The sequence below is a fragment of the Triticum urartu genome, unplaced genomic scaffold (genome assembly GCF_003073215.2).
Source record: "Triticum urartu cultivar G1812 unplaced genomic scaffold, Tu2.1 TuUngrouped_contig_2188, whole genome shotgun sequence".
NCBI classification, from domain to species: Eukaryota; Viridiplantae; Streptophyta; class Magnoliopsida; order Poales; family Poaceae; genus Triticum; species Triticum urartu.
In genome coordinates, this window is record NW_024112654.1 from 5,711 (window position 1) to 31,887 (window position 26,177).

The window sequence follows — 26,177 nt, forward strand, 5'->3', positions numbered from 1 at the left end:
CAAGAAGACCAGGCACATCAAGCGTCGCTTCAACTCCATTCGTGAAAATGTTCAAGATGGAGACATAGATATTTGTAAAGTACATACGGACCTGAATGTAGCAGATCCGTTGACTAAACCTCTCCCTAGAGCAAAACACGATCAACACCAGAATTCCATGGGTGTTCGATTCATCACATTGTAACTAGATTATTGACTCTAGTGCAAGTGGGAGACTATTGGAAATATGCCCTAGAGGCAATAATAAAAGCATTATTATTATATTTCCTTGTTCATGATAATTGTCTTTTATTCATGCTATAATTGTGTTATCCGGAAATCGTAATACATGTGTGAATAAATAGACACCAACATGTCCCTAGTAAGCCTCTAGTTGACTAGCTCGTTGATCAACAGATAGTCATGGTTTCCTGACTATGGACATTGGATGTCATTGATAACGAGATCACATCATTAGGAGAATGATGTGATGGACAAGACCCAATCCTAAACATAGCACAAGATCGTATAGTTCGTTTGCTAGAGTTTTCCAATGTCAAGTATCTTTTCCTTAGACCATGAGATCGTGTAACTCCCGGATACCGTAGGAGTGCTTTGGGTATACCAAACGTCACAACGTAACTGGGTGACTATAAAGGTATACTACGGGTATCTCCGAAAGTGTCTGTTGGGTTGACACGGATCAAGACTGGGATTTGTCACTCCGTATGACGGAGAGGTATCACTGGGCCCACTCGGTAATGCATCATCATTATGAGCTCAAAGTGACCAAGTGTCTGGTCACGGGATCATGCATTACGGTACGAGTAAAGTGACTTGCCGGTAACGAGATTGAACAAGGTATTGGGATACCGACGATCGAATCTCAGGCAAGTAACATACCGATTGACAAAGGGAATTGTAACGGGGTTGCTTGAATCCTCGACATCGTGGTTCATCCGATGAGATCATCGAGGAGCATGTGGGGAGCCAACATGGGTATCCAGATCCCGCTGTTGGTTATTGACCGGAGAGCGATCTCGGTCATGTCTACATGTCTCCCGAACCCGTAGGGTCTACACACTTAAGGTTCGGTGACGCTAGGGTTGTAGGGATATGTATATGCAGTAACCCGAATGTTGTTCGGAGTCCCGGATGAGATCCCGGACGTCACGAGGAGTTCCGAAATGGTCCGGAGGTAAAGAATTATATATAGGAAGTGCTATTTCGGCCATCGGGACAAGTTTCGGGGTCACCGGTATTGTACCGGGACCACCGGAAGGGTCCCGGGGGTCCACCGGGTGGGGCCACCTATCCCGGAGGGCCCATGGGCTGAAGTGAGAAGGGATCCAGCCCAAAGTGGGCTGGGGCACCACTTTCCCCTTGGGCCCATGCGCCTAGGGTAGGGGAAACCCTAAAGGGGGGCGCCCCCTTGCTTGGGGGGCAAGCCCCCCACCCCTTGGCCGCCGCCCCCTACGAGATTGCATCTCCTAGGGCCGGCGCCCCCCTAGGCTCCCTATATATAGGGGGGAGGGAGGGCAGCTCATACCTTGCCCCTGGCGCCTCCCTCTCCCTCTCCAACACCTCCTCCTCCTCCATAGAGCTTGGCGAAGCCCTGCCGGAGTACTGCAGCTCCATCACCACCACGCCGTCGTGCTGCTGCTGGAGCCATCTTCCTCAACCTCTCCTTCCCTCCTTGCTGGATCAAGAAGGAGGAGACGTTACGCTGACCGTACGTGTGTTGAACGCGGAGGTGCCGTCCGTTCGGCGCTAGGATCTCCGGTGATTCGGATCACGTCGAGTACGACTCCCTCATCCCCGTTCTTTGAACGCTTCCGCTCGCGATCTACAAGGTACGTAGATGCATCCAATCACTCGTTGCTAGATGAACTCATAGATGGATCTTGGTGAAACCGTAGGAATTTTTTGTTTTCTGCAACGTTCCCCAACAGAGCGGGCATGTGCCACGGGGTCAATCCGAGGAGCTCGGTGGCTACCCCTGCAATGGCCATGGCGGATGGTGGTTCTCGGGCACGCAAACGAGAGGGGAAACAGGGGAAAGGCAAGAGGAGATCATGGCGGTGTCAATGGCGCCCTAGGGGAAGACATGGGAGCTTGGGGCGGCGCAGATCGAACGACAATGTCGCGGTGGCTCAAGGTTCAGGAAGACGGCAGCGACGTCGATGCGAGGGTGCTGGACTTGATCTCGTTGGCGCAGACGAAGTAGTGAAGGCGTTCGGAGCTCCTCGACAAGCTCCTAGCCCGCAGGGAGGGCAGTGGCCATGTGGACGGGGTCGGTCATGGTGGTCGTGGCGTCTGACTTCGTCCAGATCGACGGGATCGAGCGAGCGAGGAGGAGAAGTGGATTTGGGAGGGGCGTCAAGGAGGAGTGCGACCATGGGGGCAGGGAAGGAAGGGCGTCACCCTTATTCATTCCCCTTCGATGCCAGCGAGGTGGTCGGGTGGGAGCCCGGCTCTGTAGCAACACGGCTCGGAGAACAGGAGAAGACGACCGCGTGGGGACTGGACCGCTGAGCCGGTTCAGTGGCAAGGCCCGGGGGGGGGGGGCAGGGCGAATCCCCTTTTACATCGTCCTTTTGGTTTTTCAATGTATTCTAATCTGTTTCTCCTTTTTAACACCGTTTCTATTTATTCTTATCAACTAAATGATCTCTACTCCTAATGTCTCAGTTGGTAGTCTCTGTTCCGAGTTTATTTTTGTCCCGCGTCCCGAGTGAGGGAGAGGGGGAGAGAGAGTGAGGAAGAGGGAGGGAGAGGGTGTGTGTGTGAGAATTTGATGGTAAAAGAGGTCGTCAATGTCACTTAATATGTATGAGAATATTAAATGTAATATCTTATATCTTATATCTTATATTTACTAATTGAAGGCAACCATATACGAGTAACCACGTTATATATATATATATATATATATATATATATATATATATATATATATATAATATATACTAATTGGAGGCACCATACGAGTAACCACGTTAATTCTCGGTAACTAAGAAAACTAGCCATCCGATAGCCAAATTAAGTATTTTCCACCGTTAGATGTGATGCCTCAAGGAGTCCTTGAATTATGTCCCACCTCAAACCACCTACAGTTAAAAAAAAGTAGTTCACGAAAAAAACGGGCAGCAGTCCTTGAATTCTATCCCACATTAAACCATCTACAGCATAAATCCCCTAAAAAAATCTACAATAAAAAAACAGTTCAAAAAAGAAATACAGCAAAAAAAAAAGAATCCATCGCTAGCAATCTCCTTCCACCGCTGATCCAACCCTCCCACGTACATCCTAAAAAAACAACCAACGCACCGAGCCCTAGCGCTGCTTCTCCTAATCCAGTTCTCCTCCCGTCCATCTCCCCGAAAAAAAGTTCTCCTCCCGTGCAATCTGAATCCCAAGAAGTTAACCCCACCAAGGCAACTGTTATGACCGGCTTGGTCTATATTAGGAAGAGGCCCACCGGGCATTAGTATTAGGGGCTTGGCCCACAAGTTATATTAGGCAAGTTATCTTAGAAAAGTTATCTTAGGCTAAAGTTATAAATACTCATGTAAAACATCGTTTTGAGATCAAGCAATAAAGACTATTATTATCTTTTGTTGCCCGGCTCCTAGAGGAGCCGGAAACCCTAGCCGCCGCAGCCAAGCCGCCGCCGCCCTCAACCCTAGCCGCGACGGCACCCTGCCGCCGGCGCGCCCGTTCCTCGCCGCGTCCACTCCCTCCTTGCCCCTACAACCTACGCAGTAGAGCCGGTAGAAACCCTAGTCCTACCAATTTGGTATTCAGAGACACCAGCTCGATCATGTCGCTTCCTCCATCACCGCCGCCGCTGCCAAACACCACCGCCTCACCTACGCTGCCGCCCACCCCGTCCGCGTCCATGCCGGCGCTCACATCCGGGACGGCCACCACGACAGCGTCGACCGCCACCGCGGCAGAGCCGCCCCCCATCCTCTCGCCCGAGGAGGTCTCGGGAACCCTTCGGGAGCTCGTCCAGGCGGTCAAAGGCATCAGCCTCTACCTTGCCGGGACCCAGCCCCCACCGCCGAGCGCCGCCACCACCGCCTACGGGCCGCCGCCGCTTCCGTGGGCCGCCCCGGCCTTCCAGTCACCCTATGGAGGGCCGCCCCCGCCGCCGTTGCTGCTGCAGCACTACCCAACCACGGGGAACCCTTGGCCCGCGTGGCCGGCCGCCACCGTACCGCTGGGGGACCCCTCCCAGCAGCTTCTCCAGGCGCCCCCGCCGGCTACCTCGACGCTGGCTGCGGCGCCGCAGCTTCTCCAGGCGCCGCCACCGTCGACTACATCACCACCCGCGCCCAGCCCACGGGTCGGCCCCTGCACCAGGTGCAGTTTCCGCCATCGCCATTGCCAATTCCCGCGTGGGCGGCCGGCTCATTGCCAGCCTCGGTGTATACCACGGCGCCGGAGCAACCGACGCCCTCCCTCCGGTTTGACCGTCCCTCCGGCTCGGCGACCTACGCCCCGGAGATCCCCGACCCGACACACTCGCTGCTGCCGACTGCAGCCACCCCCGGGCACGGCGGTCTGACACCCCCTCGCTTCGCCAAACTGGACTTCGCCACCTATGAGGGCACGGAGGATCCTCTCAATTGGCTCAACCAGTGCGAGCAGTTCTTTCGCGGGCACGAACTCTCGCGTCGGATCCTACCTGGCTCGCGTCCTATCATCTCCGCGGCGCGGCGCAGACCTGGTACTACGCCCTCGAGCAGGACGAGGGCGGCATGCCACCATGGGAGCGCTTCCGGGAGCTCTGTCTTCTCCGGTTCGGGCCTCCTATCCGCGGGAGCCGCCTGGCGGCCCTCGGCCGTTTACAGTTCACCTCCACGGTTCAGGACTATGCCGACCGCTTCCAGGCCCTGGCGTGCCACGCGCCGAGCATCTCCGGGATTCAGCGTGCCGAGTTATTTGTGGGCGGTCTGCCGGACCATATTCGCGTGGACGTCGAGCTCCGGGATCCCCCCGACCTCCAGACGGCCATGTACTACGCCCGAGCTTTCGAGCAGCGGGCCCAGGCACTGCAGCAATAGCTTGGACGGGGCGGCCGCCAGCCCAGTCGACCAGCGCCGACTCCTCCAGCCCCGGGCCGGCCTCCTCTAGCCGCGACGACCACGCCCCCGGCCACCACACGGACTTTTCGCCGGTTGTCACCGGCCGAGCAGCAGGAGCGTCGCCGTTAGGGACTCTGCTTCAACTGCGATGAGCCCTACACGCCGACCCATGTCTGCCCCCGCCTCTTTTACTTGGAGACGGTCGACTACACCGAGGCGGACGACTCGACCGACGCGACACCATCACCTGAGGCGGCCGCGGACACGCCCGCGGATCCCACGGCGACGGCGTGCGTCGTCTCCCTCCACGCCCTCGCTGGCATCCGTGGCGAGTGGACCATGCTGCTGCCGGTGACGATCCATGGCGAGCGGCTGGTGGCCCTGCTGGATACTGGCTCCAGCCATAACTTCTTGCCCGAGGCAACCATGCGTCGGCTAGCCCTTCCGACGACGGGCGGGGAGCGCCTGTGGATCACGGTGGCGAACGGCGATCGCCTCCGGTGTCATGGGCTTGCCCGTGACGTTCCCATCTCCATTGGTGGCGAACACTTCTCCATTACATGTGCAAGGATCGACCTCGGCTACTTCGACTTCATTCTCGGGGTGGATTTTCTACGGACCCTCGGTCCCATCCTATGGGACTTCGATGTGCTCACGATGACGTTCTGGCGGCTGGGCCACCGCGTCCGGTGGGACGGCCTTGGGGGCGCTGCGCCAGCCGTGCCCCATCTCCAGCTGGTCGCCGCATCCTCGGAGGCCGAGCAACCCCTGCTAGATTCCCGTCTGCAGCAGCACAGCGACCTCTTCGACGAGCCACGGGGTCTTCCGCCCACCCGGGTGTACGACCATCATATCCACCTCATGCCGGGTACCCCTCCTGTGGCGGTTCGGCCCTACCGCTACCCTCAGCTGCAGAAGGATGAGTTGGAGCGCCAGTGTGCCCTGATGCTTGCCGCGGGCATCATCCGGATCTCCACGTCACCCTTCACCGCCCCGGTGCTGCTCGTCCGCAAGTCGGACGACACTTGGCGTTTCTGCATCGACTACCATGCCCTGAACGCGCTCACACTCAAGGACAAATTCCCCATACCGGTGGTCGACGAGCTCTTGGATGAGCTCCATGGGGCGCGCTTCTTCACCAAGCTCGATCTCCGGTCAGGCTATCATCAGGTGCGTATGCATCCAGACGACATCGCCAAGACGGCGTTTCGCACCCACCATGGCCACTTCGAGTTCTTGGTGATGCCCTTCGGCCTCGCCAACGCCCCAGCGACTTTCCAGGCCCTGATGAACGACGTCCTCCGGCCCTACTTACGGCGGTTTGTGCTTGTTTTCTTTAATGACATTCTTATCTACAGCGCCACCTGGGCTGAGCACCTCCAGCACGTCGGCATCGTCTTCAACGAGCTTCGGGCGCACCACCTCCACCTTAAGCGCTCGAAGTGCTCGTTCGGGACACCTACCGTCGCCTACCTCGGCAATGTCATCTCTGCCGACGGGGTGGCTATGGACGCCGACAAGGTGGCGGCCGTCTCCGCATGGCCGACACCTCGCTCGCCGCGGGTTCCTCGGCCTCGCCGGCTACTACCGGAAATTTATCCGGGAGTTCGGGCTCATCGCCGCGCCCCTCACGCGGTTGCTCCGCCCGACGCTTTCGCTTGGGACGACGAGGCGACGATGGCGTTCGAGGCCCTCAAGGGGGCCCTCACGACAGGCCCCGTCCTCCAGATGCCCGACTTCGACCGCCCGTTCGTGGTGGACTGTGACGCCTCGGGCGCTGGTTTCGGCGCCGTGCTTCATCAGGGCGATGGACCCCTCGCTTTCTTCAGCCGGCCTTTCGCTCCTCGCCATCTCAGGCTGGCAGCATACGAGCGGGAGCTCATTGGCCTTGTGCAGGCCGTTCGTCATTGGCGGCCGTACTTGTGGGGACGGTCCTTCCACATTTGCACGGACCACTACAGCCTGAAGTTCTTGCTGGACCAACGGCTGTCGACCGTGCCGCAGCACCAGTGGATCAGCAAGCTCTTCGGCTTTGACTTCCCCGTCGAGTATCGGCCGGGCCGTCTTAACACCGTGGCCGACGCGATGTTCCGTCGCGATTCCGACCTCGCGCCACCCGCCGACGCGTCCGCCGGGACGGCCCTATGCATCCGCTCCAGGCCATCGTTCGGTCTCTTCGCCGACATTCGACGCGCCACTGCGACGGCAGATGACGCCGCACTTCTTCAGCAGCAGCTCGCGGCCGGCGACTTGGAGGAGCCCTGGCACTTCTCTGACGGACTGCTCCTCCATGGGCGCCGGATCTTTGTTCCGGCGCATGATGATCTCCGTCACCAGGTGTTGCAGCTCGCCCACTCGGCGGGCCATGAGGGTGTGCAGAAAACCCTCCATCGACTTCGCGCCGACTTCTACATCCCTGGCGATCGTGCCCTGGTCCGCGACTGGGTTCGGTCTTGTCAGACTTGCCAGCGCAACAAGACAGAGACCCTGAGGCCGGTGGGGCTCCTTCAGCCCTTGGAGGTGCCGTCTCAAGTTTGGGCGGATATCTCCATGGACTTCATCGAGGGCCTTCCCAAGGTGGGGGGCAAGTCGGTCATCCTCACGGTGGTCGATCGCTTCTCTACGTACGCCCACTTCATCGCGCTCGGCCATCCGTACACGGCGGCGTCCGTGGCCCGGGCCTTCTTCGATGACATCGTCTGTCTACACGGGTTCCCGACTTCGATCGCCAGTGATCGGGACCCAGTCTTCACGGGCCATGTCTGGCGCGACCTCTTCCGGATGGCGGGTGTCCAGCTCCGCCTGAGTACGGCGTTCCATCCTCAGACGGACGGTCAGTCTGAGGTGGTTAATAAGGTCATTGCCATGTATTTGCGTTGTGTGACAGGTGATCGGCCTCGCGCTTGGGTGGACAGGCTCTCTTGGGCGGAGTACTGCTACAACACTTCTTATCACTCCGCCCTGCGCGCGACGCCATTTGAGGTGGTCTATGGTCGACCACCCCCGCCTATACTTCCGGTCGACCCGGAGACGGCTCGGACGGCGGTTGCGGGTGACCTTATCCGCACCCGTGATGAGATGCTGGCTGAGGTCCGTCAGCATCTCCTTCAGGCCCAGCAGACGGCCAAGCACTACTACGACGATCATCATCGTGAGGCGGAGTTCGCGGTGGGTGACTGGGTGTGGCTGCGTCTTCTCCACCGCTCTAAGCAGTCACTGGACCCGCGCGCGAAGCGCAAGCTTGTCCCTCGCTACGCCGGGCCCTTCCCTGTCGTGGAGCGCATTGGGAAGGTGGTCTATCGTCTTCAGCTTCCAGCCCGCGCCCGCATCCACGACGTGTTCCATGTGGGGCTGCTCAAGCCTTTCCGTGGCGAGCCACCGGCGGCTCCTCCGGCGCTTCCTCCAACCGTCGATGGTCGCATTCTTCCAGAGCCAGCAAAGGTGTTGCAGGCCCAGCTCCGTCGTGGCGTCTGGTTCGTCCTAATTCAGTGGGCGGGCCTTCCGGAGGAGGAGGCTACTTGGGAGCAGCGTGAGGATTTCCGTCAACACTATCCAGACTTTCAGCTCGAGGACGAGCTGTTTGCGCAGGCGGGGAGAGATGTTATGACCGGCTTGGTCTATACTAGGAAGATGCCCACCGAGCATTAGTATTAGGGGCTTGGCCCACAAGTTATCTTAGGCAAGTTATCTTAGGCTAAAGTTATAAATACTCATGTAAGACATCGTTTTGAGATCAAGCAATAAAGAGTATTATTATCTTTTGTTGCCCGGCTCCTAGAGGAGCCGGAAACCCTAGCCGCCGCAGCCAAGCCGCCGCCGCCCTCAACCCTAGCCGCGACGGCGCCCTGCCGCCGGCGCGCCCGTTCCTCGCCGCGTCCACTCCCTCCTTGCCCCTACAACCTACGCAGTAGAGCCGGTAGGAACCCTAGTCCTACCAGCAACAAACCCTAGCGCTCCTAGCTACTTCTCCTGCTGTCTAATCTGCTGTCTTCCATAGCAGTCCTCTAAAAGATCCAACTAGCTTCTTCCACATCCCCTTCCTCCATGATCTTTGAATCTCTACTACCCTAACCTTTTAACCTTTTAGCTGCCATGCCACGGCCAAACTGCAATGACGTGGAGAAGGAGGTATTTTTGGATTAGTAGATGAGTCAGACCAAACTGCAATGAAGTGGAGAAGGATGTATTTTTGGATTAGTATTTAGTAGATGAGTCAGATCTAGGAGGTGGAGGACTCTACTAAGGACAATTTCAAACAAATCAGGAAGCAGCTGTTGTCAGGCATTCATGAGGCCACCAAGAAAAGGAGCTACTATGTACAGATGGCACAACTATTCGAAACATTGTAGGTGATACACAACATTGCTTCTGACTTCTCAAACCCAACTAATTGTTCTCCCAAATCCATCTCACGGTTCGGTCTTCTATCTACATGTGTTTTATTACATATACAGACTGTTGTTATTTAATTTAATGTTCCATGTTACTAGAGGGACTGGAATCTGTTGGGGACAATTTTGCAGCCGTACGAAATTTGCTCGCGATAATTTGTAGGCCTCTTCATGAGTAATACTAATTAACTGATATTTCATCTGGGCAACTATATTTTTGACACACACAATTTTTTCCATCATACTTTAGCTTTCTAACTATTTTTTGTGGAAACAGACCTGAGTTCTATTAGTGGGAAATCCAAGGACCATGTCCTCTGTTGTGAGTGTTCCATGCAGTTCGACAACATCTGCAACAGCAGCGTGAGGTGTCTTCTTCTTTTTCTTCTTCATGGAGTCAATTTGTTTTCCTAAGTATCAGTTCTATCTGTGGAGATGACTACCGTGTATCTTTTATCTTCCACATAGATTGATTTTATAACTTCTCTCCTTTTTGTTGCACTAATTTTCTGATTGGTTGAAGTATACCATTTATTTATTTAAGTGGAATAATTACTGGTGGTTATTGGTTGATAAACTTTTACTTACCTAAGTACTCCTTTTGTGCATCCATGTTATAAAAAAACCAATCTTTATTCTCCTAAACTAACTACGTCATAGGAGTTGAGATCTCACAAAAAAACAATGTTATAGGAGTCCATATCTCACAAGGAACAGGACCATCACCACGTTTTTACTAAAACAAGACCATCACCAGGTTCCTCTCCGTTCAGGTATAGATTCAACCTGATGCGCTGCTGCCAGGACTTTTTCCACAACCAAAATCCATGGTAGCTCCTCCTCTTTTCTTGCGTCCAATAAAAGCACGATCGAAGTCTCATCCAAGAAAGCTGGTGGCGGCCGACCCAGCTGATGCTGCAGATGGGCTTGCCATGTGGGAGGTGCGCCGGTGGCTGGGATCCATGTGAGCAGTTCTACCATCCTCTATCTCTCCATCCCGTATTTTAATGTCATCTTCGACCATCCGTACTGCATCCATCAACAAGAATATGACTCAATCAATCCATCCCCTCCCGTCCAACCTTAAATCGTATCTATATTCTAAGTTTTTCAATTTAAGATGGCTGATGCATGGGCTGAAGATGTGTATAACACTCTAAATCCAATTTGAGTGGATCTATAATGTCTGATCAAGAAATTGACCTTTTTCCATGTCTATCTTGCAGCACTTCTGTTCACCAGATTGTATATTGGAGGGAGGGGAGGAGAACCTGCAGGGGTGGTCTGTACGAGCATCTTTCCGACGATGACGACGTTTGGTTGGGTTCCCTTGGTAGCATGGGCATGAGATCACCCAACTCCTCGATCAATCCCTGCTGTCAAGATCCTGCAAGTCTTGCTTGGCTATCAGCTGTAGTACAGGTTGGCTTTCTCTTGCTTTGGTTGTCTGCGTTTTAATAGACGTTTCCTCATCTGACTACCCAAGGGAAACTAGATACATTGCGTGATGCAGATCAATAGAGAGTAGACCAGGTAGGCAGGATAAAAATATGAAATAATAATGTTTGTTCTTTGTTTGATGTTTTCTTGGTCTGCACACATGCTTTTCTAATAGTTCCCAACGGATTAGAGGAATTGGCTTCATGCAGATACACAGAAATATGTTTGTGATCAGTCAAAGAGAATGAAAACATTTACTGAAATCCTTATTTGTGGATCCTATGAATTACATTGATTGGAAGTCCAACGATCAATCTCATTTTAGAAATAACTATATTTAGAGGCATATGTGCTATTAGATTCTTTATCTCTCAAATCCATGCCTTCTATATGTACTGAATTTAAAAAGCTGGACAAGAGGCAACGCTGCCCACAAATCATCATACTATACTGGGGAAAGACATCACATTCTCTCTCTTTCTTTTCACATGATTGGCTGAGTATTAATAATAGTCCTCATGGTTGCACGGTGAGATTATCTTCAGCAAAAGATATTTGAATCAGTGGTGGATCAATGACAACGTACAAGTGCCTTGATGACAGCTTTTCATGTTACAGTATACAGCCTCAGCCATGCAAGCAACAATGGTAACTAATAATTGTATCATGTAGTCTAGAGTCTAGACTGGAGTAGCGCATAGACGCATAGTAATATTTGATTATTAATTTCTGCAGGCAACCCAGGTAATGACGTTGTAGTCTTGGGTAATAGTTCTATTTAATTAGCTATTTTGCACAATTGTTCATACATATATGTATGTGCATGGAACAACTCATTGTTAAGAACACAGAACAACATTAAATCCAGAATTTCGTATACGTACAAAGAAGGAAAAACAATGAGCTATCTGTATGGATGATGCGTGACAATGTTCTCATATTTTCATATTTACAGCCAGTGACTAAAAAAGCAATGAGATATTTGTACACTTAGGAGTCCAGTGACTAAAATATACGTCTTACAAAAAAATATTTAGAGATCCCCAGTTCAATATATTATTTCTATAATAAACTGATGATTAACTAAGGGCATAAATAATAAATTCAAGGCATCTATCCAGCATTTATGGAAATAAAAGATAATTAACAAAGAGAAAAATCATACATTTAATTTAGTGTCATTCCACTCCAGCATTGGTAGAAATAAAGTTAGGGTAACTATTCATTTTTAATATAGGCAAATGTGTTTTTTATGGTTTCGGGAATTGCATGTATTACATGTAGGACAACGTGCATAAATTTGTTCTCGGCGACCAAAACATGAAAGCAAATGATTGCCCTCTCATCTTGACATAATAATATGCCTTTGCAGGAATCACGAAAAAACATATTCAACAGATTTGTGGATAATAAAATGATATTTCATGAAGAAGCATAAAGAAATATAAGATTCCCATATATTTTGTAAATTGTGTATTTTCAACGCACCTCACAATCTGTTACAAGTAAACATAGATTCCCAGAAATTATATAATTTTAAAATTTTAGATCGTTAGAGGAAAATGTATATAAAACGAACTTCACATTTGCAACTATGTGGACCAGCAATACTGCCTTCATATTCATGTCAAATAAATAACTTATTTGAAAATTATGAGAAATGGGATGACCAAAAGGGAAAAATTCATGCAAACCATCTAATCACAACTTCATCAAACAATTGTAATCCTATTTTCCTGGTATCATTGAAGAAAATTACATGTTTATAACATTATTATTCTTCCCTGAAACTTTACTTCTTCAGTTTCATAAGTCATAAATAGTAAACATTAGCTAGCCCGTGCTGGGGCACGGGTTGATGACTAGTAAACATAATTGATATTGAACTTTTAAAGTTAATGTGGCCCCGTTACAACGCACGGGCGTTCTTCTAGTATGTATATATGTGCACTTGAAATTTAAGTACAACTGTACAAGTCACTTGGGTTTTGCTTATTTGGTAAGTTTAAGGCAATATTTGTCGCAACACAATCATCATACACATTGTAAATTATAATGATACTTTGAGTTTTTTCACTATGCTTTGATTAATATCTCTATTTCTATATTTTGTGGCAAGGCACGGGCATTCAACTAGTTTTGAGGTAAGAGACTAAACCTTGTCTTTTTTTAGACAAAAGAGATAAGAAATAGACAAAAAGGTGTGCATTGAATGTCCAGAATAGCTAGTATGGCCAAAAAAAGAACTAAGCCACACCTTAATTCCATCTCTCTTCTCTTGGCAAAGAGGCACCGCTATTCCCTCCACACCACACAGCCTATTCTCCTCGAAAACAAAACCAATCACCGACTACTTCGCCAATGTCGTTTCCAACATTAACCCCATGAGCATTCGATTGCACGACATATAATGCAAATAGAACGGCCAAGAGCTAAAATCATGAGCAGCAGGGTGGATGAGTCGGAGCTAAGGAAGGTCTTCCAGATGTTCGACAAGAACGGTGACGGCCAGATCACCAAGAAGGAGCTAGGTGAGTTGCTCAAGAACCTAGGGATCTACATCGCGGACGACGAGATGGACGCAACCATGGCCAAGATTGATACCAACGGTGATGGCTGCATCGACGTCGAGGAGTTCGGCCTACTATATCGCTCCATCCTCGATGAAGGCGATGGGCCTAACGGTGGCAACATGGGCGATGAGGAGGAGGAGATGAGGGAGGCGTTCAGTGTCTTCGACCAGAACGGTGACGGCTACATCACCATTGAAGAGCTGCGGTCCGTGCTGGCAAGCCTCGGCCTCAAGCAGGGTCGCACCGTTGAGGAATGCCGCCAAATGATCAACAAGGTCGACGCCAATGGCGACGGCCGCGTCGACTTCAAGGAGTTCAGCCAGATGATGCGCGGTGGCGCGGCCAATCGTGAGGATTGACTTTATTGCATGGGAATGGTTCATTGTGGTACTATTGGTAGTTGTAGATAATTAATTGACTTTAACATGCCAATGATTCAATGTGGATTGTATACATAAATACAAATACATGAGTATGAAACGACCAATTCCTCTCTTTTAAAAAGACGGGTGAGGCTGCCTTCGTCCATGTTTTCATTTTTTTGGCTGGATTGGATTCATTATACGTTGTAAATGGTATTTATCATGGAAAACGCTAGGGTGAAGAAGCAAGTATTCCCCCTATCCACTCCTTTGACGATCATGTAGGCAGCAGGGGAGGCAACGCGCCGCCACTGGGCCTGGACCCCCTCCTTCCTCCTCTCGGCGGCAGGGAGCCTTCTCCCCCAACCTAGGGATCTACATCGCGGACGACGAGATGGACGCAACCATGGCTCAGGGCGCGGCGCTAAGCGCTGACAGGCGGCGGTGCTGGTTGTCGCGACGGTGTCGTGGTAGGCTGCTCGCGGGCGAGTGCATGGTGCTGTGACCTGCGGTGGCAGGTGCCCGGCTCTCCAGATATGGGCGACGTGTGGTGCGTGCTAGACAGATCCGACGCATGGATCTTGGAGGGCGACGTGGGTTGGGTAGTGGCCCGATGTGGCTGCTGCTCCTGTCGTGGATGGCAGCGGCACGGTGTGGCTCTGTCCCCTGGGTGCGGTGTCCTTCGTACGGCGTGGTTGATCCACGGTAGATCAGCATGTTTGGCTACGGCAACGACTGGCACCTAGCCAAGCGTCGGCTCATTTGCAAGCGGCCTAGTTCGGCCCTCGGTCCACTCCCCATCACCATCCATCATGGTGGCTTCCCAAGGGTGGGACAGGAGGGATCTTCCGCTCATCACTTTCGCCGGCGTAGCTGCGCGTCTCAACTGGGGTGGTGTTGGGATCTCGGATGCTAGGGTGGCGGGCCTGGTGGTGGGAGGTGCAGTGCTCGTGGGCGACACCACGGCACAGGTGTGGGCTGGTTATCATGGTCGTGAGAGGGGCATGGTGACCGGTGCTCGATGTTCAATGAGGATGGTGCGGCGGGTGTCCTCGTGATTGGTCGCACCACTTTTCGGAGGCGGGGTTTTATTGCCTGGGTCATTCCATGTCTGGCCTTGGCCAGGCCGACGGTGATGGCGTCCGTTGGCGTTGTATACTTTTTGACGGCATCGTTGTGGCTTCCTTCCGGTGGTTTTGGCGTGAATAGTTTGATCCTTTGGATCGGGCGTCGGCAACACTCCGGTGTCGTAATCTTCTTGGAGGCGCCATCTTAGAGTCCTCGTTGGGCGCAGCTTCATCTCTTTGTGTGTGGTTTGGGCGACGTAGCCGTGTCTTGCACCATTGTATCTTTTTTTTTTTTTGCAAATTTGCACCATTGTATCTTGCCTTGGGTGTGTTTTGTGTGATGTCAAGTTGTAAGCACTGGGTTGTATGGTCGTTGCTTTATATATAAAAGCGGGGTGAGAGCCTTTTTCGGTTATACGTCATAAATTTGTAGATGGAAATACCAGCTCATCTCATAGTGTTGATGTTAATTGTTTTTTCTTGAAGTTCATTGATGTTAACTGTTTGTTGGTGACTAGCTAGCCATGCTCGCGTGGCGTATGCCGCGTGTTGTCGGTGCATTGAGCTAAAGTTTTCCATATGGTAGAATAAATAAGGACCCTGATAAGTTGTCAGGACCAGTTTTTCGGGATATTAATTTCCTAAAAGCGGCCCTTTTGCTCACCAGTCCCATGATTACTGTTAGCTGATGAGACACCAACTTGTTACAGAAACTCCAAGCAAACTACAAAATATGTAGTACAAGACCATTCTGGCCTATGGGTACAACAATTGGTTTCTAGTGGTTGATGGCGGAAGCGGTTTGCGGATCATCGGCGTCTATGGGACTCCATTTCCCACAGGAACAGCTGACCAGGATAACTCCTATCTTTGCGAGGCTGCTATCTCCATTGCGTAGGTTCCGGGGCTGTCATCGCAACGTTCCTTTCCACGCAAGAAATCTGGCCAAGACAATAGCCAGGGACAAGCCAGTGAATACTTTGAATGTACTCGCAAACATTAAGAACACAGGTATAATATAGCCACTGATAATCATGCTTTGAAATATTCCATGATTACTTTGTCAGTCATAAATGAAGCTCATGATGCATGCAAGCAGGTTAATCATGTCATATATGAATATGCAATCAGCGAGTAGAAATAGAATGCACCGATCAGGTGTCTGAAGCGACGCCTCGAAAGGATAACAATATAAAGTATGCCTCAGTCGGGCGTCTAAGCGACACCACATAAAGGGCTTATAAGTAGATAAAATATCAAGCATGCCACAGTCGGGCGTCTGTGCAACACCGCATAAAGGGCTTATAAGTAAATGAAATGACAAGCATGCCACAGTCGGGCGTCTGTGCGACACCACATAAAGGGCTTATGTATAAAAATAATCATAGTGAATATCCAGGAGGTAGAACCGTCCTAGGGATACTCAATAATTCAAATAACATAAATGGTTAGTCCATAATAATAATAATCATAACCATCATGCATCACAAGTCATGATCAATATTCTGGTTTAATAGTTTCTCCTCCGAAGACCGACACTAAGACCGACACTTGACCCATCCTAGACTGTAGTCCTTAACCATGGACACGGCTATTCGAATAGGTTTAATATCTCTGCAGAGGGAGTACTCTTTACCCACTAGCAACAGATTCCTTTAGTCCATCGGGACTAATTCCGTCCATGGTCTTTTGATTGAAAACATACCTGACCGCACACACCAGCCTAACTCACCAGTGTCTGGAATCACCCTTGACACCTGTTAAGCAAAACTCTAAGTGGGGAGGCTACAACCTCGACTAGCATGGGATCACAAAATTTATACCGCGCGCAAACTGGGGGAGCTACCCCCTTCGGCTACAACCGAAAACACCCATGCCCCCGGAACGGATGACTGGCTTTAATCCAGGGCCATGGAACCCTCATCGCGGTCTCTCTGTACGGTGTGTGCTAGACGGGGGTTGACAACTTACTGAACCGTACCCTACATACGGCAGGGACAAGTGGCAGCACGAAACAAGTATGGGGGTTACTGGAACAAGACTCGATCTACGGCCGACTCAGGAGGCTTAAGTATTTCCTGCATGATTAGCTCAAGGATAATATTTCACATCCATCAGACACAACCACCACTCATCATATCTCCCCCTGCCCCGCCGGTCATAACCATCTCGACGAGGGACAAGCTCGTGTCTACCCAAGACAGAGACTTTCCCGGATCCTTCCCGGTAGGCATGAGAGGCATATGAGGGTGATTGCTATCACAAGTATGTCCATTTCCAACAGCAAAAAAAAATTCATCTTTGCACTCAAAGCGTATGATCATAACGTCACAAACACATAACGGATACTCCGTGTCACGGTGGTGTTGTAACTGTATTAAACAACACACGATAATATTATGCCTGAGTTCAGAAATGCTTGCCTTGAAGGTGTGGAGAGTCAGGGTGCATTCCAAAACTTTGAAAGTTTTCTTCTCTCTCCCACAAATCCTATTTTTGGAAATATTTAAATTAACACATAGTTTAAAAACAGTACAAAAAAGTTGCTTGGGAAATTTTGAAATAAATATGAAAATAAACTAGACAATATTTGAGGAACAACAGAAAAAGATTCAAGTCATTTGTATTCATATTTTAAAAGTTATAGCCCGTCAAAGTTTTGGTCAAATTCTGTTTTTAAAATAAAACAGAAAAAAGAAAAACGCTTCGATGAGAATACGCTTTCAAGCAGAGGAGACGTACTCTGGGGTGATGCATTTTCACTTAAACACGTGGACCGGTGCGGGGTCACTGACAGTGGGTCCATGGGGCCTACTTGTCAGGTTTGACCGGTCTCCTTTCCCTCTTCTTCCTCTGCCCGAGAGGGGGGCGTGACTCCGGCGATTGGCGTCTCCTCGCGGGGCCCCGAGGGCGGGGATGGATCCGCCACCCCAGGGAGGTCCTCCCGGTGGTCGCCAGGCCGGAGGGAGCTGCCGGCGGCGAGCTCCTCGGTGAAGGTGGCCTTGGGAGCTTTTGGGGGCCGGGGCTATGGTGGTTCCCGAGCTGGATTGAGGTGTTGGGCAGCTGCGCGGGATCACGGGGATTCTAATGGTGGCGCTAGTTTGACGGGAGGGGCTCGGGTTGTGACCGAATGGACTGGAGGGCGTCGGCGGCTGATCCTGCCGGAGCTGGGGAAGATGACCTCTTCTCTTCGATTGTTGGCTACGGGGGAACTAGGGGAGTGGACTGAGGTCGCATTGGTGCTCAGATGAGCTCGGGGTCTCTCTTTATAGTGCAACGAGGTCGGTTCCGCGGCAGCAGTGGATAAGGTCGCCGGCGAACCGCCTCTCTGTTGTTGCAGGGGGTCGTGGCGGCGACAAGCGCTAGGGGACACGCTTGTGGATGAGCTCGCGCTGCTCCAGGGGGCAGGTGGCGAGCCGGGGGGGGCTCGGGCGGCGCCGACCGGGGCAGGAGCCACTGTGGCCGGCCGCTTGCCGCCGTGGCCGACCTGACGGTGGCCCTGTGGAGTGCCAGGGGTGGCTCTGCGGCGAGGGGAAGGGGCGGGGTGTTGGCTGCGAGCGGGGAAAGGCCAGAACGAGCGTGAGGCGACGGCAGTGCGACGCGGCGGCTCGGTGCACGCGCGTGCAAAACGTGCGCTCTGGGCGCGCCCAGAGCACGCACGCGACGTGTTCGACCAAATGCCAGGGCATGCTAGGGGGCTCCAATCCACAAGAGAGTTAGCAGGGTGGGGCTATAGGCTTGGGCAAATCCATGTGACATGCTGGTCTAGTCAGGGGATCAAGTTCACAATGTAAACTTGAAATCATGCCAAATCTGGTTGTGCACATAGGATGTTTGACAAAATGCCAAAGGAATCTAGGAAATTCTTGGGGTGGCCCAAATTTCTAGATTGGGGTCTCTTTAGTTGAAAGAGAGGGTGGTGAGGTTAGTTTGACAAAATCATAAACTTGTTAGTGCAAGTTTTGCAAAACATCAGTTTTGGACAGAAAGAAAACGGCATGGTTGCAAGCACTAAAAATTCTCCAATGGGTCCGCTCTTCTGGACTTAAGGGTTTTGTAGCATGGGCTATAAGCAGTAGAAAGCTCAAGAGTACTAGAGCAAATTTAACTAGGGTTGTAGTAGAAAAAGCCAAACTGGACCAGAAAGCAAAAGAGGTTGATTCACTCAAATTTTTCAAAGAACATATAAGTGTTTATGCATAAAGTTGAATTACATACCACTACTAACATCCCATAATTTTGGTCGAAGTTTTAAAGAAATATTTAATTAGGTTGTAGTGAAAAATTACTCTCTGGACCAGATTTTTAAACTTGGTGTAGAGCTCAAAATATTAAAAGAATTAAATATATTTTTGCATAAAAGTGATTTAAAAACATCACATGACACCTCCAATTTTTGGTGAAAATTTTAGATAAATATATCAAGAGGTTGCAGTGCAAATTGGGTCCTGAAACTTTAAAAAAAATCATTTCAAGGAATAAATCTCAGGGAGAATTAGTTATGCAATTAAATCCACTTTTAAGAGAAATGTTTTTCTCGAGGGAGAAAACAAGTCCAGTAATATATTTGGAAACTTTCACTTGGGATAAAACTCCATAAAAATCCAGGAAAGGATGGTACTGAAATCAAAGAAAACCCAGAAAAATGAAAAGTTTAATTTTCCTGGCAAAATTTTAATTAGTAAAACAAAGGTTAAAATTTTGGGGTGTCACATAAGTGCCACATGTATGGGCTGAAGGAGGTCTGGTCGAACGTCCTTCTAACCACCCATCGTGACACATCATTTTTTTTACTTCACACATGGACAAAATGGTGTCAGCGGGAATCTTTTGGGTTTTTCAAACATTAAAATGTTGTATCTCTTATATGAAAAATCAGATTGAATCTGTTTTCACCATTAAATCCGCCGTGGAGAGGACTTCAAAACTAAATCTCATATCAATATGTTTCGATGATATCTTTTTGCGGTCAAAAGTTGCCATGTCTATTTGCATATAAATTGTCATGATGTTTACACTGAAGTTGTGATATTATGTTTGAACTACGTTTTCTTCTATGTTTAAAGTAAATTTTGACATGTTACAAAAAGGGAATTAAGAAATTAAACTTGCCATTGTGAATTACTAAAATTTTCCATGATCCATAAAATAATTTTGACATGGTTCATAATTAAGAAAAATCCGTCGTCAATTACTTTAAAAATGCATGGTCAATGACTCCAATTTTCCATGAACTAGAAACTAAAATTGCCATGGTGAATTACTAAAATTGGCCATGATACATGCACTCAAATTTGCCATGGTTCATACAAAAATAATTTCCATGCTCAAAATACTAGAATTGACATGATCTATAAACTAAAATTGGCATGATCTATAAACTAAATTTAACATGATGAATTGCCATGATCCATGAATTAAATTTTCCATGGTTAATTACTAAAAATTTACATGGTCAGTTAATAAAATTTTCCAATAATAGTTGAAATACAATTGTAGCTTTAAATCTAGAAAAAACATATCATGTCAATTTTAGTGTAAACACTATGACAATTTCAGTGCAACATCATGGCAACTTTCGGCCAAAAAGAGTCGTCAAAACATAGCAATATGGTATCTAGTTTTGAAGATCTCGTCGAGAGGGATTTAGTGATGAAAATGGATTTTTTATCGGATTTTCTATTTAAGAGATAAAACATTTTAAAGTCCGATAAACCAAAAAGATTCCGGTCATGTCATCTGTTTGATGCCCCAAAATGGATGGTAATGGGGCATTTGGAGAATATTGATTTGTGCCACACGTGTGGCACTTATTATTTGGGATAAATAATTATATGTTAGGTTGTTTGATTGGTTGTTATTTAGATCATCGATGACACATGTTGGGTAACATCCATCCATTACGGCAATAGAATGCTAGGAATTCAAATATATCAAGGAAAAAATAAAAAATAAAGTTAAAACTATACACTAACCTCCATACAAATAAAATCTACAGTAATACATTACATTACAAATTAAACCAACACTTACCAATATACACTACTTAATCCAAACGTACTCCCTCCGTCCGAAAATACTTGTCGGAGAAATGGATACAAATGAATGTATTTAGAACTAAAATACATCTAGATTCATCCATTCCTCGGACAAGTATTTTTGGACGGAGGGAGTATTATATACGCATAATCTATCATCAGATGGGGCGAAAATCTCCCAAGTGGTGGATCGAGGGGTGGCGAGGATGGCGGCCGGGGACGAGGACATGGTGAGGATGGCAGACGCCAGACTTCTATAGGGCTCGTGGGTGAGAACATCGGCAACGGGCATCGGGCGTACTGACACGATGATGTGTCGAAAGACGACAAGGAGAACAGCAAGGATGCGTGTCGTGCGGCGACCAGGGACGGCATCGACAGTACAACGGAGAATGAGGGTCACCAGGGAGGAAGAGAGAGCATCGACAATACTCGAGAGGTCGAGCCTGGTGGAAGGCTTGGGTTTGTAGAGTTATTCCGCAATCCCGTGAGGGGGCTGTCTCTATAACCACAATTAGCAGCATTTAGGTCCATGGGCGCGCCGCCGACGTAGAAGTGGTGACTAGCAGTGCCCATGCTAAAGGAACGCTGCTAGTATACTATTTATATATTTGTATAATGTTATAGACCATTGTTAGTTACATGCCTAAATTTGGGTATAATATTTTGGCTTGTTTTAATTTCTGTAGGGAATTTAGCAGCACACATTTTAATGCACACACGGTTCATAGAAGCCATTAGTGCCTAGTTAGAGAGTACACACTGCTAGTCTGATTTATCATATTGAAATCATAGAAAATACAACATCTGCTCTAAAATAATAGAAACTAGCTATGAATTCTGGCATGGTGTCATTATATAACCACTTGAAGTTGTGGTCAGTATGTGAAAGTGTTATACAAAGGTTTTGATATATGTTGCTTACATATCGAATGAATCATCCTATTTTATATGGGGGAGTGTGTTTGGTTTGAGAGAGCTAGATGGTAGCATTGTTTTCTCTATAACTTCAAAAGTTTGTACCAATGTTATAGAACATTTTTCATTACATGCCAATTTTTTAGGGTGGCTTGTTCTCATATTTTTAGGGAATTTAATAAATGTCACATTAGCATTGTGCGATGTGTCGCATGCCCCGATAGTACAGTAATTAGTGGCGCTCACTCTAACTACACAGACTGCTAGTAAGTAAGGGGGGGGGGGATCACAACTTATGTGTATAAGTTCGTATCTTTATGTCTTATTATTCTTTTAACATATTGAAATTAGTGGTATCTGCTTGCATTGGGCTGATCTTGACTATATGCATAATACTAAGAACTTAACTAATAGTTAACTGCCCATTGTTCATTGGTATTGTTCAAAACATCATCAGTGCAATGGATTCAACCAGAAGAATTCCCGCTACTGATCCAGCTGGGATTACTTATCAAATCATCACAGCAGTATGGAGTGCATATCGAAATTTCTTAAAGATTTCTATCTGAGTTCGCATCTCGTTGTTTTGCATGTGTATAACACTAATTTGTATTTTTTGCTCATCCATCTTGACGTGTTCCTCTCATGCATCTGTCAACGCATCATCCAACTAGGCTCTGACTGATCGCCTGCAGTAATCAATAAACTTGTGCTCGTAAGCCACTAAGAGATCGACGCATATCCATGTGTGGCAAGAGAACTTTCTCCATGTGTGTGCACATAATGTCAGAGTTGCATGTGAAGTTGCTAAGAGCATCTTCAATAGAAGATGTAGATGTAAAAAATACCTAACTTTTGCATCTCCAGATGCCAAAAATAGTGTTCCAACAGATGATGCAGATGCAAAAAAAAAATTACATCTCTATAACACTTCGCGATGCAAATTTGCATGTCCACCTCCAGGAGATGTCAAAACGCGGTCTCCCGCCAACTGCTGAACTGCAACCTCCCCCCAATCTTCATCCTCCCGCCACCCGCTGCCGCACACGCGCTCGGCCGCCGCCCAAATCAGTGTGCCGCCGCTGCCTCGCCGCGGATCAACCTCTACCTTGCCGTCTGCTCCCGATTCCGTCCACTTTCGGCTCCCACCAACCGTCGTATGGCCCTATTTGGGCCGCCGTCGCTCTGCTCCGCCCAGACCGCGCCGGGCCGCCCGCTCCATCGCCGACCCTGCTCCGCCTAGACCCCGCCAGGCCGCCACGGCTCCGCAACGACCCCTCCCCCTCCACCCCGACCCCGCTATTGCCGCCCCGGCACCGTCGCGCTCTGCCCCGGCCCCGCCTCCTCCGCCCCGACACCACCTCGATCGCTGCACCGCACCCCACTAGCCCGCCCCGTCGACGCCATGATGCCGAGGGGCCAGACGGGGTTCTTCGGTGTGAGGGCGAAGCCCTCCGGCAACTTCAGGGTCGAGTTCTCCGATGCCGGCCGCCGCTTTTGGCTTGGCACGTACCCCACCTTCCACGAGGCCGTGCGTGCCTACGACGTGGCGGTGTGGCGTGCCGGGAGGCCGACGAAGGACCTCAACTTCCGAGAGAGTGAAACCCAGGCGGATGCGGAGTTGCTCGTGCCAGGGGGCACTCACATGGAAGAGATCACGACGAACAAGAATAAGAAGAGGCCGCAATTGTCGTCAGTCCCGGCGATAGCGATGAGGCAGCGATGGCGAGGTTCACTCGTGAGCAGGCCAGGCAGGAGTTCTTCTAGAGGTGCGAGGCCGAGCAGAAGAAGAAGAAGAAGAAGAAGAAGAAGAAGAAGAAGAAGAAGAAGAAGAAGAAGAAGAAGAAGAAGAACAAGGAGGATGAGGCCGGCCCCTCGAAGGTCATCCCCATCTAGTCCTTGGAGGAGGACTGGGGCGACTCGGAGGAGGAGGCTAAGGGCTATGACGACCCGGACAAGGATCAGTTCTAGAAGGAGTTCGAGAACTCCGATGACAAGGACTAGTTTCATCTTCAGTGTAGTTCAAGTAGTAGTAATTCGAACTAGTAGTAGTAGATGAATGTAGTACCTCGAACTAGTAGTAGGTGAACTAGTAGTAGTTGAGTTTCCTATGTATTTATGAATTAGAACTATGTTTAATTATGTTTGAAATGAAGTAGTAGTTGAATTTTCTATGTTTGAAATATAGGTTTCAAATGAAGAAGTAGTAGTTGAAGTATAGATTTACATATCCATTTGCATCTCCAATATACATCTTCTGTTGGAGTTGGCATTTTTTTTAAGATACAAAAAACACGTTTTGAAGATGTAAATTTTTACATCTTCTGTTTTCCAACCCTAAATTTGCATCTTCTATTGGAGATGCTTTAACTAGTTGCATGTGAAGCTGCACAGAAGAGTGCCCGACAGAAGCCCCTCATAGTAAGGAGCGGTGCTATTCCGCCTTGGTGCACACGTGCCTTGGTAGTTCGTGGTGTGCGAAGTCTGGGACTGTCCATTTGACAGTCGACTGAAATGCAAATGTATTTCAATCAAATTTCCTAACAAATAGACAGAGGACAATTGTATGTCTCTTTCCCTGTATGTCAACGAACAAAGCCCACACATGTGTATGTTCGGGCTAAAAGTATGACCAAAAACACCGAAACCCAAAAGAGGTTTGTTGCTTTTGATCCGGTTCCCCTGGACCACAAAACAGCTGCGCCTGTAATTTGTAAAATACTGTACAAATGTGTATCTCCATTGTGTCAACTTACACTGTCATTACACAGAAAATACAATCAAATAACACTATCATTACAGTCTAGTTACAGCCATTTGTGAGAAAATTAGTCTGTCATTACAGTATACTGGTAACTTGCAGTTTACAGTCTAGATACACAACACTTACAGTCAAATTAGCACTCTAAAAATTACAGTGTATTTACATACTCATACTGTTTGAAATTACAGTGACATTATGACTGGAACTTATAGAAAATCTATCTATCTATTATATAACTAAGACAAAAGACAAATAAGACACCACGTTCCTCCAAATAATCTAAAATAATATACATCATTGATCAGCAATACGTATGGCTGAGATTTAAAGATGCGTTACATGCCTAAAGTAATAAAGTTATGTATATTGAACCGACATGTATAAGATGCATGAAAAAGTTGGAAAGAACCAAGTCAAAAAAAAGTTTAAAAGAAGAGAGGAGTTTGGATGGGCACGTACACAACATGATGAGGGGAAGTACGACTGATTTGATATAGTCACGTACAAACAAATACACATGCAATTGTTCTCAAAAAGAAAAGAAAAAAAGTACACGTGTAATCCAAATCCAACATGAGCACGTGCAAGACCATGCAACGTACACATTATGGAAAGGTAACAGGTGGGCTGGTCTTTCCGGGCAGAAAACATACACGTATAAACCGGTGACCCTACAGGAAATTAGAAAGGAAAGTTTAGCCTATTCTCTCCTAAAAAAGAAAGCCTTAGTTTGCTTTCAAAAAAAAAAAGCCCCGCTCGCTCTCCCATTGCACCTATATGCATGAGCTCTACCATACAAAGTCCACGACGTGGAGACCATCGCCGCTACGCAACGCTAGAACGTTTTGTTGAAGCTTGAGGATATCTTGGTTGGCACGAAGTGGAATTGGCTGGGTATGTATCTGGGGTGGCAGGATCCAAAGAAGTGTTGGGCTAGCGCAACAGCAAAGTGACACGGTTGATCCCGGAGGCCGTCGAGATCATGGTCACAAGCACGAAGATCCGCCCAGGTTTGGTCATGGAAGTACTGTTAGTTGGTGCACGAGATCATGGTCGCAAGCACGAAAACCCGTCTAGGTTTGTCAGCTACGGCCAGATAATCACATTGCGCCGGTGAGATGTGACAGGGAGATGCACCAGCCGGATGACGGAATTTTTCCTCCTCTTCACAATCAGGTGTTTCCTCAGCCTCTGTGACCGCGGATGAGACTATAGGCAGAACGAGATACTATTTGGCCAGTCAGAAGTGCACTCGCCAGTTGGCCAGCTATATGTACTGGGTACATCCTCTGCACACGGACCAGGTGTGAAGAAGCGTGTACATTCAAACACGGACTTGCGACGCTAATCTAAGCAACCAACAGTGGCTAACAGTATCTCTATTGCAAATACATGCATGACAAGCATGCTAAACGGCATGCCGGACACGTCGAAGACCATGGACGAGACCAATCAAACCTTCGGCAAGGTCACCTTCATAGTAAGTTCATATGTAATAATTCTGATCATTATTTCTTACCAGATTGCACTTGTGGGTGCAGATTAAATAGTT

At 48.7% G+C, this 26,177-nt stretch overlaps 1 protein-coding gene and 1 pseudogene across 1 annotated transcript; both read left to right on the forward strand.

Annotated features, from left to right (window-relative positions):
• Nucleotides 1-3,802: 3,802 nt before the first annotated feature.
• LOC125526888 lies at nucleotides 3,803-8,720 on the forward strand (annotated as a pseudogene).
• A 4,593-nt stretch (nucleotides 8,721-13,313) lies between these two features.
• On the forward strand, nucleotides 13,314-13,835 carry LOC125526889 (probable calcium-binding protein CML28). Its single transcript, XM_048691497.1, has one exon. The coding sequence runs from the start codon at nucleotides 13,314-13,316 to the stop codon at nucleotides 13,833-13,835; it is 522 nt and encodes a 173-aa protein (XP_048547454.1).
• The last annotated feature ends 12,342 nt before the right edge of the window (nucleotides 13,836-26,177 follow it).

Excerpts from the sequence above, each read along its gene's own strand:
- LOC125526889 (XM_048691497.1), top strand. The coding sequence starts at position 13,314 with ATGCAAATAGAACGGCCAAGAGCTAAAATCATGAGCAGCAGGGTGGAT.